Source organism: Polypterus senegalus, chromosome 6, assembly GCF_016835505.1.
Source record: "Polypterus senegalus isolate Bchr_013 chromosome 6, ASM1683550v1, whole genome shotgun sequence".
Lineage (NCBI taxonomy): Eukaryota > Metazoa > Chordata > Cladistia > Polypteriformes > Polypteridae > Polypterus > Polypterus senegalus.
The window spans coordinates 17614084-17631928 of NC_053159.1; the positions used below are offsets into that span (position 1 = coordinate 17614084).

The 17845-nt window shown below is 42.0% G+C and overlaps 1 protein-coding gene across 1 annotated transcript in view; it reads right to left on the reverse strand.

Annotated features, from left to right (window-relative positions):
- arhgef10lb (Rho guanine nucleotide exchange factor (GEF) 10-like b) overlaps positions 1-17845 on the reverse strand; it is a 281719-nt gene that overhangs the window by 210459 nt on the left and 53415 nt on the right. The window contains exons 2-3 of the mRNA XM_039755432.1: positions 11501-11756; positions 6875-6902 (exon numbers count right to left, since the gene is read on the reverse strand). Coding sequence (XP_039611366.1) covers positions 6875-6902; positions 11501-11750 — 278 coding nt within the window. The 5' untranslated portion in view covers positions 11751-11756. The remainder of the gene's footprint in view (positions 1-6874; positions 6903-11500; positions 11757-17845) is intronic.

Consider the following 17845-nt stretch of genomic DNA (forward strand, 5'->3'; position numbering starts at 1 on the left):
AGGATTGCCCGTGTACTCATTTCTACTGTTGATAAACCTTCGGGATGAAATTCTTCAATAAGATTTGGACATAATAAGACTTCTTTTATTTGTAACTTAAAGTGAGGAAACCATATAAATTTGTAAGAGCTGAGAGTGCAGGAACTGTGTCTGACGAAAGCATTCACACAAATGAGAGGTGAGAGGAGCGTGGGCGTTGGCCAGTAACCGGAAATGGTTGAGAGGAGGGTGGGACCCAGTCTACCAACTTGAAAAAATCTCTTGGAAATAGTCTTCTTCTCGTCTGAAGATTTTCTTTTATAAAATAGATATTCTGAATACTGTTTGTTGTTGTCCAGTGTTGGTCACCAATGGTGGACGCGCTATCAGAATCTTTATGTCCATTCTCCACAAAAACATGAGATTAAAAATTTCTCGGTTATCACTACAAACCACATGGGGTAAGTAAGACATTTTAAAAAAAAACATTTTTGGGTGGAGTATTACTTTAAAATTTTCTTATTTTTTGTAAGTTCTCCCATGTTACACTTTTAATGTATGACTTTTTGCTACCAAATCCCCATTTTCAGATCTCTTTGGACTTATCTGGACTGCTCCCTGCAAGCCACAAGGGATATACTGTATAACGCTTTGGAATCTGAAGTCTACATAATTCTGTGAAAAGTTTGTTAAAATTACGTCTTTTCCCAAGCCAACATATTGTGATACAGAAGTCAGTCTCACCTGTACAGGGTAAGTATCATCAATGGATATGATGTTGGTTATTAATGGTATTAAATGAACATCAGGTAGCAATAGTCATAAATGTTCATCTCTGCTTCACCCAAGGTTCTCTACACCAGCTCTCCTTCCAGGACAAATGCATTTAATAACGAAATTCTAGCTTATGGAGTACATTCTACTAAGTTCTGCTTTCACATGAAGGAACTATCCACAAAAACTTTTTTACTACATAAGGGGTTTAAAATCCAGGCCATCCATCCATTACTCCAACCTGCTTAAGTTAATACAATTCAGGATGTTGGAGCCTATTAAAGCAGGGGCACGCACCAACCAGGAACCAAATTTGAATGGGGCACTAGTGCAACACAAAGGACACTCATGCATAAAACCACCAGGCTAATCTACATTGTTTAAGATAGATAGAGTGCCCAGAGAAAAACTCTGACAAGGGAAGAGCATTCAAATTCCACACAAAAAAGTGAACCCCGTCTCGTGGAGCTATGAACCAGCAGCTCACTCACGACGACACTCTGTTACCCCAGAATTCAGCTATAATATTTAAATAATCAAATATTTGTGCTTCTTCACCTTCCTCAAAACTGCTTTGAGAAGACGGAATTTCAACAACACTGTTAAGATCAGGCTGTGTAAGACAAACATTGCTCATTGTTAAAAACTAGAAGGGGAGGCATGTTTGGACCCATCTGGTGGCCTTTGAACCATAAGAAGTGCTTGACAAAGCAGCTGCACATTCCGAAATTCCTCAGGCCTCCCAGACAGTTCTCCTCCCCTGAAGGAGCCGATAACAGCAGTAGAAATCCACCTACCTGCGCTTCCAGTAGCGTTTTGTGAACATGCTGTCGGCATGGCAGGAGTTAACGGCCCACCCTAACAGTGGGCTTCCCTAAAAACATTAAGTCCCCCTTCAAATGGCCACTCTGGCTGCCGTACTGAACTGCTGACTGCCATGAAAAGCAGCAAAGCAAGAAAAAAAAAAAAAAGAGGAATCTCCTTCTTCACACTGGGGACAGCCTGTGAGGCACCACAGGAAGATCTCATCAATATGCAACTTGCCGGAGGGTAGAAGGTCGGGCCGACTGTGCAGCAGCACTTTTAACGCTTTGATTGCCCAGACATTAGGAATGCGGAATTGAGAATAAACACTCAGGAACTGAAAGCGTTGCCCGGAATGGATTCTGACATAATTGAAAAAAATGAAGGGAGCCATGCCTAATCCTCGTTACGTAACCCGAAAAAGGTGGTGCCTGATGCCAGCCAGCCAGCACTAGCCACACACTAATGTGTGCTTCCTGCTCTCTCTTTTTTCTCTCTCTCGCTGTACTTCCTTTGCTCCTCTTTTTAATCCGAGATTGGCAAGCCACATTTGTATAACAAGGGCAACCACCTGACACAGACCATGTGGGCTTTCAATAGCTAGAAGGAGCTGTTCTTCAGCACCAGTGGGACTCCAGAGCGGTGGGATTCGCCCGCATGCTGACCCTAGCAGACCACACATCTGCGTCCATATTTATTTGCTTGTGTGTATATACAAAGTGTGGCGATGATTATTCCGTCAGAACAAAACCTCAGAACCACACTACAGAAGAATTCATATTTTTTCCCCCCCATTTTGTAAACTTTCATTCTGGGAGGACATATTGGTGCAAAGGTCAGTGCAACTTCTTCACAGCTCCACAGACCTTTGGGTAGAGAATAGTTGGCTCAGTTACATATAAACTGAGCAGTTTAATAGTTAGATGGAAAGCTGTGCCAAATTGAATCATTCACTGCTGCACACATGGACATTCTGAAACTATATTATTTCAGAGTGAGAGCATTCAGTTATCCCCAAGGCCATAATAAATAAATCAGCTGAACTTGTAGGACTGCTTCATTAGAGCAGCAAGTGACTGAACAGAGCACATATATGTACACTACTTCACACCAGGTCAATTTAGGCTCATTAACACATACAATACAATAGCAAGTCTCTGAACTGAGGTTACAAAGCAGATCTACTACCAGACAGTTGCATGTACACAGGTACTAGTGTTGTCTTTGGTACCAATACCAGCTCTTGGATCTCAATACTGGTACCAAAATGGTTCTGAAGCAATAAAACCAATAATTCATACACACGCTCCTCACTGCTTGACACACAATCATGTGCCTCCTTTGTACTTCACACTCCGTACATCAATGACAGGAGTCTCCTCTTTGAACCATCCAGCAAGTTTACCTTTATACATATATACAATACATTGCCAAAAGTATTGGGACCCACTCCAAATCATTGAATTCGGTGTTCCAACCACTTCCATGGCCACTGATGTATAAAGCCAAGCACCTATGCATGCAGGTGGCTTCTACAAACATCTGTGAAAGAATGGGTGGCTCTCAGGGGCTGAGTGAATTCAAGCCTGGTTCCATGATAGGATGCCACCTGTGCAATAAGTCCATTCGTGAAATTTCCTCACTACTAAATATTCCACGGTCAACTGTTAGTGGTATTATAACAAAGCAATTGGAACAACAGCAACAAAGTGGTAGGCCACATAAAATCACAGAGCGGGGACAGCACATGCCGAGGAGCACAGTGTGCAGAAGTCGCCAACTTTCTGCAGTTTCAATAGCTACAAATCTCCAAAAGTTCAAGAACAGTGCAGTGTAGAGAGCTTCATGGAATGGGTTTTCATGGCAAAGCAGCTGCAGCCAAGCCTGACATCACCAAGAGCAATGCAAAGCGTCGGGTGCAGTGGTGTAAAGCCCACCATCCACCGCTGGATCCTAGAGCAATGCAGACGTGTCCTCCGGAGTGACGAATCACGCAATCCGATGGACGAGTCTGGCCAGGAGAATGGGACTCACCTGACTGCATTGTGCCAAGTGTCAAGTTTGGTAGGGGATTATGGTGTGGGGTTGGGCTTGGCCCCTTAGTTCCAGTGAAAGGAACTCTTAACACTAGAATTACTAGAGCCAATGAAAAAACTCGTAATTCCGGTCCACCTTAAATCCCTTCGCACCTCTCCGTTAGCCTCTTTTGTCTTCTAAATGTGTCGATAAGCCCAAGCAGCAAGCAGCCTGCTACACCATCCCCCCCAAACTGCCTCAGAAAGGACAAGAAGTTCTCCCAGTTCCTGCCTTGATTGATTATCTGGGAGTGAGCTACTCAGAATTGTAAGGGGAAATAACTTAATGTGCGTTTTGTGTCTACCATAATCTATGTAAACAAACCATTAAAACAGAAACGTTTTTCATGTTTTAGTAATAAATGACAAAATGTAGACATGAACTGTATAATATGTAAAGGTTGATGGCCAAATATCAAATAAACACTTTCATAAAAGGGGAAAAGTACAATACGACAGCTTCCGTGGTGCATCGGTTACAGCTGTCGACTTATAATCCAAAAGTCGTGAGTTCGAAACCAACTCCCCTACAAATTTACCGTTTTGAGTAGTGAGCTGCTCTTATTGTTAATATCATGCAATAGAAACATACATTTGATTTGTGTCTGTAACAGTCGGTGTAAATTTATAGCACTTGTAAAAGTTAGCGTTTTTTTTTCTTTACTTTTATTCTCTCAGTCACGATCACGATACAACAAGCACCCCCCAACCCAGGTCTGACGCGGTTACTTTTTATCTAAAACTGGGAATAACTGTAGATGTGAGTGGTGTTTTGAGACAATGGAACTGGAAATTCTCTGATCTGGAGGGGTAAAAACTGATACACAAACGCTGGTGAATCTGCCTTCCTTCTTCGTATCTCACCATCACTTGAATTTTTTTTTATTCACTTTTATTGAGTGTTCCTGCTCACGCTGAATTCGTATGCACCTTATGGTCCATGATGTCAAATAACTAATTTTATGACCTGTATAGTACATTTTGGAAAACATTGTGGCACTGATGCAACATTATTCATATTATTCATATTCATTCGCCTGCCTTCTTATCAGTGACTGCGTTTTGTTTTTTGTTTTTTGTTTTTTCGATCTTCCCAGTGTCCACATTTTGGTGCACAGTAGTTTCTTTTATATTCCAGGACATGCAGAGGAAAGAACAGTACAGAGAGGTCAGTTTTTTTTTTCTCCAGCCGTCTGGAGTTTTTTTGTTTTTTCTGTCCCCCCTGGCCATTGAACCTTACTCTTATTCGATGTTAATGTTGATTTATTTTGTCTATAATTATGTCTTTCATTTTTCTATTCTTTAATATGTAAAGCACTTTGAGCTACTGTTTGTATGAAAATGTGCTATATAAATAAATGTTGTTGTTGTTGTTGTTGTAGTTCCGCGCTATATGCAATCATCAGATTCAAATGTTAACAGTTCCCACACACCCAAGCACCGTCCTTTCTACGTTTAGAACAGGTGTACCTGTTTCAATGTACACACTTCTCTCTGTCCTGCGGTTACTATTACACTGAAGAGGCGCCTGACACTGACTGAGTTTGCTTTCCTGGGGAAGCAACGGTCTTGGAACAGAAGCTTGTCGATGTTGCATCCTCTCTCGCTTTATCCATTGCCTTTTCTTTAGTAAGACATGACGACTAAGCTACACTTCTTTTCTCAGTGCTTACCGTGCATGCCTTGTACAGTGCATGCACGCTGATCGCCTCCAAGTCAAGCGTGTTATATCACACAGCAACCAGCCACCTGCGTGCTCCTGCCACACTGAATAAGCTCACGCCTTCTGGTGCCCGATGTCAACACAGCACCGGGGAAAAAAAGAAAGAGACAAATATATGTGACATTTTGTAGACATCATTTTATGACCTGAATAGTACCAATCAGAAAACATTGTCGCGCTAATGCAATATTATTTGAATACGAACAACGTCAGATCAGCTGTAAATGTGCAGTATGGTATTTCTAAAACATAGCTTTCTTCAGTTTATTTCTCTCAGTCTTGTGCACGCTCTTCCTCACCCCTTCTGATCTGACTGTAACAGCGCCAGTATAAATTCACCACAATCCTTGGGGTAAAATTGTTGTCGACCAGTGAAATCTGACAAACAAAAGAACAGAGCCATCAAGTGGTGATCTGCTGCAAGTGCAGTTGTCACTGCCTGGAATTTAGGAAAAAGTTTTACAAAATCGGGGAACAGCCCGTCTAAAACATATAGATGTTATACCATGCAAATGTATAGCAATCAATAAGCTACCGTTTTATAATGAAATGTAAACAACAAAAATGAAAAAGGTCATCAAAAGGTTGTAAGCAAAACTGATCATGCAACTTGGAAAAATATATGAATAATGTTTTAACATTATAACACATATGATTAGAAAGAGAAAAATCACTAGAGCTAGACTGTATACGATAGACTGACCCGCCCCATGAATGTTCAATTCTTCATAATAACTATTCATGGTGGCTCTAAAATCCGTACTGACCCCGACTCTCTCTTCTGTTTCTTTTTCTGGTTTCTTTGTGGTGGCGGCCTGTGCCACCACCACCTACTCAAAGCATCATGATGCACCAACATTGATGGATGGATTAAAAGGCAGAAGTCTACGTGACCATCATCATCATCAAGTTCCTTCCGTGAGAACCCTAAATCCAAAGAGGACTGTTTCATTTATGTTAGGTAGAATGTCCAGAGGGGACTGGGCGGTCTCATGGTCTGGAATCCCTACAGATTTTATTTTTTTCTCCAGCCGTCTGGAGTTTTTTTTTGTCCACCCTGGCCATCGGACCTTACTCTTATTCTGTTAATTAATGTTGACTTATTTTATTTTCTTATTGTGTCTTTTATTTTTCTATTCTTTATTATGTAAAGCACTTTGAGCTACTGTTTGTATGAAAATGTGCTATATAAATAAATGTTGTTGTTGTTGTTGCCCCCACGATTGGATTTGGTTTCTGCATCGCACCAGTGACCTCGGGATCGGCTCTTTGTACCTGCAGCCCTAAAATCAGGTGAGCAGGTTCGGTAAATAGGTGGATGCATATCCCGAATTGACGTTTTACAGGAGAAAGCCATCATAATCATTCGAGAGCCTACTCTCAAATGACTCAAAGGAGTCTGATCTTTCTCCATCACCTCTAACTTTTTAGCTTCTGCCTTCTATAACTATCAAATATGAACACAAGGAAAGAAGAGAAAGAGAGAGAAGGAAAAGAAAGATATAAAAGCATCACTTACCCATCACTTGGCTTCAAGTCTGTCACATCTTCCGAAGGAGCAGGAAAGAAAAGAAAAAAAAAAAAAAACGGATATGAGATCATATGAGATATGAGGAACACAGTAATAAAACCTTGATTGGCTGTGTATTCTGATTGTGCAGCTTTATTTCTTTATCATGGCACCTTTCATAGGAAAGACAATCCAGAGATGGAGCTAGCTATTTGCTTAACCGAAGTCCCATGCTGACAAGCCCAGTCTCGGCTCATGCATACACGTCTTCCCCGGACAGGCCGTTATGAACCTGTGATTTTAAGCTTCTATTTTTAATCATTTAGTAAAACTGTTAAAAAAAAAAAAACATTACTTTCATCTGGCCTTGCCATCATGTATTGGCGCCTTGTCCAAGGATGTTCCTGCACTATGCCTAAATCTGCAAAGATAGGCATTGGGTCTTGGTAACCCCAAACTGGACAAGAAGGTTAGGAAATGGACAGACCTACCATCAGATGACATTCAAAAGCATTACACCACATTTGTGATTTGAACATCACATCAACACCTCGAAATATGCATGGAGGCATTTTCTGAACCTGCTTTTTCCATTACAGCAATGACATCTTCCCTGAAGAAGGGACCCAAGTTGCCTCGAAAGCTTGCATAATCTTTTTAGTTCACCAATACAAGTTGTCATTTTGCTTAGCTTCTCAGAGTCGCATGGAGTTAGAGCTTGTACCATCATTCACAGGGCAGAAGCACACAATGGTCAGTATTGCCAGTCCATCACAGGGTATACTCACTTAAACAAAGCCACAGTTCCAACACACAGTTTGACGAGCTTTGTCCCCTCATAACACTTCAAAAACTGATGCGCCACATGATTAAAATTACTGCGCTACTACCAGGACCACCAGCAGGAGATATGGGCCGAGTATAAGCAAGCAGGTGTTGCAACCAGTTTAGTCTCCCATGTCCCCCAAACCCCCCTGACAAAAATGTCAATCAAATCTTGAAATCTGTGATATTTCACAATCAGACTTGCACAGAAGTCAATACAAGACCTCAACGTTGTCTACGGATCATTGCAAGGTCAAAATACCTCCGCCATTAACAAGGAACCCACATGAATGTGCATTTTTGCAACTAATTCACAGGGGGACAGTTGTACGTGCAATGCTTGATTCTTTTCGAGCGAAAAAGACCTTCTTTGCTTCCATAGGAATTACCACTACAATTCATTCCATCCCAACATAAAACTTAAATTAAATTATTCACAAACAGAAATCAGCTTTCTGGACACTACCATTCGCATAAAGGACAGTACCCTTATGACCTCTATTTTTCACAAACCAACAGACAGACGGACATATCTAAGAAATGATAGTTTCCACCCAAAGCATATACAGAACTCCATCATCTACAGCCAGTTAATACGTTACAATCATATTTGCTCAGACCCAGTGGATCGGGACACACAACTGCAGAAACTCAGGACAGACTTCATCAAACAAGTATACACTCCCAAAACAACAGACCTACAAATCAGGAGAGCTATGGTTATACCCTGTGGTCTATGGCCGGCCAGTCATCCCGGCCAATACCCCCGGGCCGCCAGGTGGAGCCCTCCCTGCAGCATGGAGGTGCCCCGAATGCCAGCAGGAAAATATGGACATTGGAGTTTTCATCCACAGCCCTGCTGGATACCACAGGGGCCCCTAGAAGGCGCTGCAGGGAGGAGCAGCAAGAGTTTTGCCTACAACTCGGAAGTGCATCCTAGTCACATGGACAGAGAAAATGACGTGCTTCCGGGTTGAAGAAGAGGAGTTTTTATCTGACCCGGAAGTGTTACCAGTCACATGGACAGAGAGAGAAAACACTTCCGGGTCATGGACTATAAAGGACTGGGAGAGATACCAGACGGAAGAGCGGCAACGCGTCTGGGAGAGTGGAGGATTTATTGTTATTGAGTATTGGATTGTATTTATGAGTATTGTGGAGTGGAGGGTGCTTTGTGTACTGTATTGCTATAATAAAGTCAATTATAGGGCTTTTACCTGGTGTCTGGCATCTGATCTGAGGGTTCAAGGTTCAAGGACGACAGTGTCCCCTATCTGCCATAACACAGAGAAAACCTTCTGGAATACAAAGTTGCAGAAACCATGAACCGGGTCCCACAAGTTGTAACTTATCATCCACATCTGGAAACACTTTGCAAAATTATGAAAGAGCTTCAACCCATGGTACAGAAAGACAAACTGAAGGATATATTCCTAGAACCTCCCCTCCTTGCATACAGACAACCACCAAACCTCAAACAACTGATTGTCCGAAACTTGTGTGGGGCTCGGCAGCAAGTGGCACATCTCCCTGCCTGCAGAACAGGTGTGGCACCTGTGCACATATCTACACGAAAGATCAGGTATTTATTCCACATTGCCAGCAGGAGCATAAAATAAAGGGTCTGTTCATATGCAAATCTGCTCATGTGGTCTACCTAATCATGTGCATAAGGTGCCCCAACACTGGACTGTATGTAGGGGAAACTGGTCAGACACTGCGCCAGTGAATGAACTCACATAGATATCATATTAATCAGAACAGTACTGATCTTCCGGTGGCAGCACACTTCAACAGTAATGGCCACAGCATAAAGGAACTGAGGGTCACTGTGCTTATGGGTAATTTCAAGACCCAACAGGAGCGGAGAGAATGGAAATACAAACTTATGTTTAAATTCAACACTCTACAAAATGGTCTAAACAGAGACAAGAGTTTTAAGAGCAGATATGTGACTGACTGACCAGCTGACCACATCAGTGGCCTATCTTACAGACAACACACTTCAAAAAAACCTTACAGGACTTTCTCTAGTGATGGGTATCTTATCTCTACATTTTATTAGTTCATTCTTCTCATCTTTCAGGGTTAATTCATCTCAGGTGTATTCATTTTGCTAACATTTTGCTACAATAGAACATCAGCAAAACCAAGGAGCTGGTGGTGGATTTTAGGAGGCCCAGGCCCCTCCTGGACCCTGTGACTGTGCAGAGGATGCAGACCTATAAATACCTGAGAGTGCAGCTGGATGATGAATTGGACTGGACTGCCAATACTGATGCTCTGTGCAAGAAAAGTCATAGCCGACCATACTTCCTTAGAAGACTGGCGTCCTTCAACATCTGCAATAAGATGCTGCAGATGTTTTGTCAGACGGTTGTGGCGAGCACCCTCTTCTACGTGGTGGTGTGCTGGGGAGGCAGCATAAAGAAGAAGGACGCCTCACACCTGGACAAACTTGTGAGGAAGGCAGGCTCTATTGTAGGCATGGAGCTGGACAGTTTGACATCTGTGGCAGAGCGACGGGCACTGAGCAGGCTCCTGTCAATCATGGAGAATCCACTGCATCCACTGAACAGGATCATCTCCAGACAGAGGAGCAGCTTCAGCAACAGACTGCTGTCACCATCCTGCTCCACTGACAGACTGAGGAGACCCCACACTATGCGACTCTTCGATTCCACCCCGTGGTAAACGATAATATTATACAAAATTATTGTCTGTCTGTTATACTTTCATTGTTATCACTCTTTAATTTAATATTGTTTTTTATCAGTATGCTACTGCTGGATTATGTGAATTTCCCCTTGGGATTAATAAAGTATCTATCTATCTGAACAAAAAAGGTTGTTAAGATGAAAGAAAAAACATTTTGCTGTCCCAATATAAGCGAGAGTATTTTTCAGTTTCTTTGTTACACCTCGCCTGATGAAGGGGTCTTAGCTGCCTCGAAAGATTGCATTTATAATCTATATAGTTAGCCAATAAAAGGTGTCATTTCACCCTACTTTCTCCTGTTTCATATTGTAGAACAGAATAAACGACAGAACACTACAAGACGCCGATTGCACCAGAATAAAGTTGGACAACGTTCCTCACTCAGTTCTGCCAAATTGCAATGCAGCCTCAGGTTGGGAGCCCCTGCTTTAAGACATCAATGTTTTTGGCTGTTTTGTTGTTACTCTGCTAGGTTATGACAAATATGTTCTGTGATTTTTCAGGTGAGGACAACCAGTTTCTAGGAAAGGTATTTCTTCTCACTAATCATGGCACAGAATGTGACAACAATGTTACATCTTTCTAGCTTTTAGAAATCTTCCTTTTCAAGATTTATTCTTTCAGAACTCTCGCCTCCCTGGATTATATGGGTCATCCAATGCCACCCACTATCCACAAGTGGTCAGACGCCACTCAGTTGGTATGGCTATGGACCAGTGGCCTTTCCCCCCCCCCTCTTTCCTCTTACTTATTCACAGGGGTTTGTGAACTGGCAGAAAAGTTCTTTTTATAATTTCTGATTTGGACTCCATTCGAAATATTTCTTATTCGTTGTGTTATTTTAAGTCCCGTCAGCTTTTCAGAGCATGGAAATTGAACTAGTCAAGTCCTAAATAGAAATAACTTAATTTTTACCTGATCATTCTGCAACTTGGTTTGGAAGAAAAAGAATAAGTAATCCAAGTGCTAAGATCACAAACCCTTCTAACATTCCCATCCTGCCCTGATGAATTCAAGAAAATGCTCACTAAGTCGGAAAAACGCACATAAGAGTCAAATGACAGCCATAATTCATGTGTTAAGAGTATTTACCTGCATCATCCCCCTGACCAGCAGAGGGCACTGTGGGCGACTCCGTCGGAGCTTCCGCTGGGGCCAGCTCAGCAGCCACCTCATTATGGCCCTTCCCTTCATGCCCATTCTCCTGAAGGCTCAGTTCCTCCTGCTCGCTTCCACTGTCATCAAAGTCAAATTTTTCTCCATTTTCTTCATCCTCTTCTTCCTCTTCCCCTTCTTCCTGCTCTTTCTTTTCATCGGAGGGTACGGCTACAGCAGCTGCCATGGGCCCCTGTGAAAGAAACAGATCATTGAGGACACCTCAAGAGCCTTATCATCTGAACAAAGATGGAGCAGATTGGTATAGGGATTAACAGACTAGCCAGCTGGTGCAAAAATGCCTGTGAAGTTGAGGGGAGGTGGGGTGCAAAGTACAAATGAAAAAGGATGAAGTGGGAATGAGGGAAAAGTATGACAGTGAAGGGGTATTGTATTACTCCTGGGACAATTTATTGGTCAAATTTGAGGAATGGAAGACTGAGAAGAGATCATCCTGTTATGTAGCAAAGAAGTGTGGAATCCACTTTTAAAAACAGATGACAATGGTGAACATCAGAGGGTCACAACCACCAAGGGATCCAGCAATGATACTATGTGGGATTTCAGATGGTCATGCTGCAAATAGCCAACCAAGTTCATAGGAAAAATTCCAAATAGACCCCCAATCCCATCCTGCCAGGTGCTGTTAAATGGAACTGAAGTGAGAAAAAATAATTGCATTTGGAACTTGCTTATGGACAACATCACTACCCTGCAAATTCCTTCAGCTTCAAACCAAAGTGTTTCTATGGCCTTGAATGTTATGATCAGAGAAAAACACAAATCTACTTTGACCTGAAAAAAAAATTGCCAAGGGGACATCCACAACCCGACTCCTTCCCCACAAGGGAAACACACCATTGAAACCTGCTCATCCGGAAATTCAGCCAACAGACCTCCAATTACCCACTAGTAAGAGCCGTTGGGTCTTAAAGGAACACTTCCCTCAAATGTGAAAACGTCAGGATTGCTTTCTTAAGATTCTTTATTTGCCTTTTGTATCAATGCACGCAGGAAATCGAACTTGATCAGTCCAGTTAGGCACATGAAACTATAGTCCAGGTGACCCATCCATACACCATACATGACAAAACAAGTGCAAGACAATACAAGTACAATACGGAACATTCACATGACAAAGTAGTTACTGAAGGCAGTACATGTGCTTTAATGTACAGTCAACTTATTCTAACTAACTGTGGCCCACATTACTGAGCAGACCCTTGCAGAGGAGTAGCAACTGTGATTGAATCAGGAGGTGTTTGCTTTGATATTAGCACACCTACAGACTGACCTCCGTTTGGAAAACACATCACGGTCTAGGTGAGTCGGGACAGTCAGAAGGTCATCAGTCCTATTTCTGTAGCATCCTGTCCAGGGGAACGTTCATTGGTTTAACTGTTAGACAGACACACAGATTGACAGAAAAGACACTACATGATAGATAGATAGACAGACAGACAGACAGACAGGTAGGAAAGGCACTATATCAGGGGTTCTCCATCTCAGTCCTGGGGACCCACTAGGGCTGCAGGTTTTTGTTCCAACCAGCTTCTGCTTTTAATTGGACTCCTGGGCTAATTAACGGATTTTTCCCATCTTCTGTGTTTTAGGAACAATATAGAAATAAGAAAACTAAATTTGGTGAAAAAAAAAAAACAAATATTAAAATGTACTAAGCAGTTATATGGGAATAATGTATTTTTTTCCTTTTTAACAATATTTTCATCTTTGTTTTTGTTCCACTTTTCCATGTGTTCTAATGGTTTAACTAATCCATTATTTAGTAATTAGTTAAGTGTGCCGCTAAAGCAGTTGAAGCCTTTGATTATTCAGTGTTGTTTGTCTGGGTGTCTGCTCGGCTCGTTTTTAATTGTCATTATTAAGATACAATGAAGGGAGCAAAGTGCAGAGAGAAAGGGCAAAATACTGTATAATGAAATCAACAAAATATTTTTTGTAAAAATCATGCTGTCGTGCTTTTCTGAATGTAGAGTAAGAGAAGAGGAAAAAAAAATATCAGCTACTTAAACAAAATCAGTACTATCAATTATTGACAGTGTTTATGAATCTGGTTTAAAGAAAACCTTGAAGCCACAGTGGGCATTCGGGACCGAGTTTGAGAATCGATAGATAGATAGATAGATAGATAGATAGATAGATAGATAGATAGATAGATAGATAGATAGATAGATAGATAGATAGATATTAAATTTAGTATGATAGACATATTATGTCGTATTGTCGTATGTCATATTTAGTATGATAGATAGATAGATAGATAGACAGATAGGAAAGGTACTGTATAATAGATTGACAGACAGACAGACATCCATCTTCCTATCAGAGTTTCTTTCAGATTCCAATTATTTTTCCAATTTTTATTTTTTGCAACTTATCTAAATGGATGGCCTACACATCTAAGTGTAATAATGCTCTTGTCTCATTTCATTTGTTAATTGCTGTTTTCTTGCCATTATCACTGGAATAGTGTCCAAGCAGTACTTGACAGGGTGTAGTAACACAGTCTGGACTATCTCTGCTTTAAGACAGACTGAGGGTTTTTAAGTAATCAACAGAGGTTGCCACACCTGTGCAAATTGTTTGCTTCAACTTGCAAGGCTTCATTTACTTTAATTGCTGCAGAACATCTGTATGTGGTCACCTATTTCGTTGTTCCCTGAAGGAGGTCCATTTGTAATATTCTGAAATCTCCTCTTTTCTGTTTTTGCTAACCTAAGCTTTAACTTTAAACCTCTGGTAGTTTGCTGCTTACCTTTTCACCATTTTAGGTCATTAATATCATTTCAACTGATTACATCTGAAGAAAAAACTGAAGTGCTCCAAATCTTCAAATCGACCAGTAGAGTAAGCAGAATATGATGCAAGTGTAATTAAATAGCAATATTAATCCATCCATCCATTTTCTAACACGCTGAATCCGAATACAGGGTCACGGGGGTCTGCTGGAGCCAATCCCAGCCAACACAGGGCACAAGGCAGGAACCAATCCTGGGCAGGGTGCCAACCCACCGCAGCACACACACAAACACACCCACACACCAAGCACACACCAGGGCCAATTTAGAATCGCCAATCCACCTAACCTGCATGTCTTTGGATTGTGGGAGGAAACCGGAGCGCCCGGAGGAAACCCACGCAGACACGGGGAGAACATGCAAACTCCACGCAGGGAGGACCCTGGAAGCGAACCCGGGTCTCCTAACTGCGAGGCAGCAGCGCTACCACTGCGCCACCGTGCCGCCCACAGCAATATTAATAACAATATTAATTCTTTTCTTAACATCTATAAACTCTGCACAAAGACATTTGAAAACCAAACAGAAGAATCACACACATCCACATTCTAGAAGTGGTTCCTTGCTCCTAAACATTTACTCTGGCAGTTTCTCTACCTATTATGTTATGGTGTCCAGCAAAATTTTGAAAATCCCAAGGGATGACACCATGGAAAAAATTTTGGAAATCAGTGCTTTAGGCTCCAGTAATGTTTACAGAAGATTGCACTACTTCACTTAAACGATCTAAAGATAACCAGATTTCTTCTTGAGGAAGTGGACTTGTTCTAAAGTCTTTGAGATCTTCAGATAAATGCAAGTAGTGTATCTTATTAAAACAAAAAATAAGGTTTGAACTTCAATTTTGTATACTGCCCACACCCACCCCTCCTACTATCCATCCATTTTCCAAACCAACATATCCAAAAGCTATGGCGCCTATCCCAGTAAGCACTGGGCACAAGGCAGGAACAATCCCTGATGGTCTCAACCAAACAAGCTGGGAATTTCAGTATTGTAATAACCCTCCTCCCTCTGTTCATCCGGCCTTAGCATGTGTACCTGGACACAATTCAGATAAATCCAAAGCCTGTAATCCAAACCTTTTGCTTTTGTTGCAGTGGCAAACTGGATGCCAAGCCATCTAACAAACCCTGAAGTTCCATCTGTTAGGCCAACTGAATGATGTTTTTTAAATACTATATAAAGAACACATATTAATCTGTGTCAGTCTGGAGGTCTAACCACTTTACTCTATTTCAGATATTCCCTAGAAAAAAAACAAACAAACAAATAAACAACACAACTTTTCCTGGACTTCTCCCCATTGCTGCTTTTATTTTCAATAACCTTTATTCACCAATGTGGTCAGAGGCAAGTCGCCCCATGATGCTGTACTCAGTGGCCCAGTTATATTGCAGAATGCCAACAAATGCGTGACACTTGGCTCCATAGTAAGCCCCATTCAAGGCCCCCCCGCCCCCAAGTTCCACACTCTCTCCACTTAATTAAACAAAACAGGCCCACAAACATGAGATTCTCAAAAAGTTCCATGCCCGCTGGGAGAATGGGAGGGAAACCGGCCCTCCCCACTCTCAGGGCCATGAATGACTCTCTGTCAGAGTTACAGGCGGCTTTCCCAGGCTCCTATCTCTGATGTTGATAACCAGCTTCCGTCAGTGGTTAAAGTTCAATCTGTGCTGGACATGAGATTTCCTTAAACACGACTCTCAGGCCCAGAATGAAAGAGCAAGGGGCCAAAAAAGAAAAAAAAAAATGTAGAGCAAAATAAATCCCATAACCACCTGCATGCACCCCAACTGTAGGGTGGCAGAGCGGCAATTCTTCTTTACCTCTTCATGGCAAGGTCTGACACTGGACACTCTATCATAATATTAATATAGCACTATTTGCCAGGGGGAACTCTTCATATTTTCTCCCACTCCACTTGTGCCCCCTGATTCCTAAGGGTACAGCCAATACACCCAGCTATCCATGCATAGCATAGGAAGGTGGGGAAGAAAGAACATCTCCCTCTGAATCCTTCCATCTAACCCACAATAAACACACCAGGGCTCATCAGCACCTCTCTGCTTCTCTACCTCACCACAGCACCCCCTTGACAAAAAGGGGCCAATCTTGTGTGGTCAATCCTTCAAAGTATTACTAGCCATTGGGACTAATAGTCTCCTGTTTGCTTTCACCAGGTCAATCACTATAAAATACAGTCCAGTATCCACAAGTGCAATGCCAAGCTACCATCATCTAAAACCTAAACCACTCAATGCATTGTTTCTTTACCGCATTATCACTTTGTCCAGGCCAAAGTCCATCACTAATACCACCACCCAGACATGGTCCATTCACTCAAACTATTAATAACCAATTTTCTCCTTATATTAAAAAAAAATCCAACTCTCCATACTTCTCCATTACAATGTACTGTACAAGCAAAGAAGCATCAGTGAGATCATTTCATTCACATGGTCTATATAAGAAATCTTCAGTTTCTTGGCAATCTGTCACCTGGAGACAGCTTCATTCTGCAAAAAAACAATAGACGGACATGTTTGAGAAAGTGGTTACCCTTTGCCCATTTCCGAACCCAGAACTGAAGTTTAGGAATGCCAGGACCATGTAATGCAAGTGAACAGGATAACAGGTTTCAATGGTGCTAATGCAGATAGAAAGGTTTCTCTAATAACCAATTTGCATTAATCACATCTCTCTATTATAAAAAAAAAAAATCTTGGGAGGGAGACTAGGGAGACAAGACGTGATCTTCTCGGAAGACAATTTAACGTCACGTGAAACAAGGCAGTGAGACAAAATTTAAAACAAGTTCATGGACATCTAACCTAGCAGTTGTTGGAATGCTTTTGGCAAACACACTTCATGTGCTCCCAGCTCTTAAAAAAATCGTGACAAGCAGAATGCGCAGCTCACCAGAAGCTGCAGCAAATCAGCAGATGATCCAACTGCTTCTCCTTAGCGTGCGTTAAGCACCCCCTCCCCGCCTTGACAACGCGAGCGGCAGAGACACAAAGTGGCAAAGGGACTGACAGCTGCTGTACAGGCTTTTAAATGATCGATGTGCAGCACGACAAAGGGAACACGCAGCTCGCCAGCAGCAGCAGCAACAAGCCAGCAGATGATCCGACTGCTTCTCCTTAGTGTGTTCAACCGCCCCCCTTCACAACGCAAGCCGCATTATATGAACTGCCAAAAAAGAGATTTGACCGTGCCCGGGGCTGGAAATAAAGGACAAGTATTGTTTTTACAAAAGTTTTAAACTAAAAGTGAAAATAATTTCTATGTAACAATTCACTAAGGCGAGACACCCATGGAAGGGCAAGACACCCATGGAAAGCACACCGGAAAGGGCGTGGATTCACTAAGCCGCCGACAAGTAAGACACCTATGGCGCACGCAGGAAGGAGCCACGCCCACCAACTCCAAGACCATTGGACACGACGACAACTCG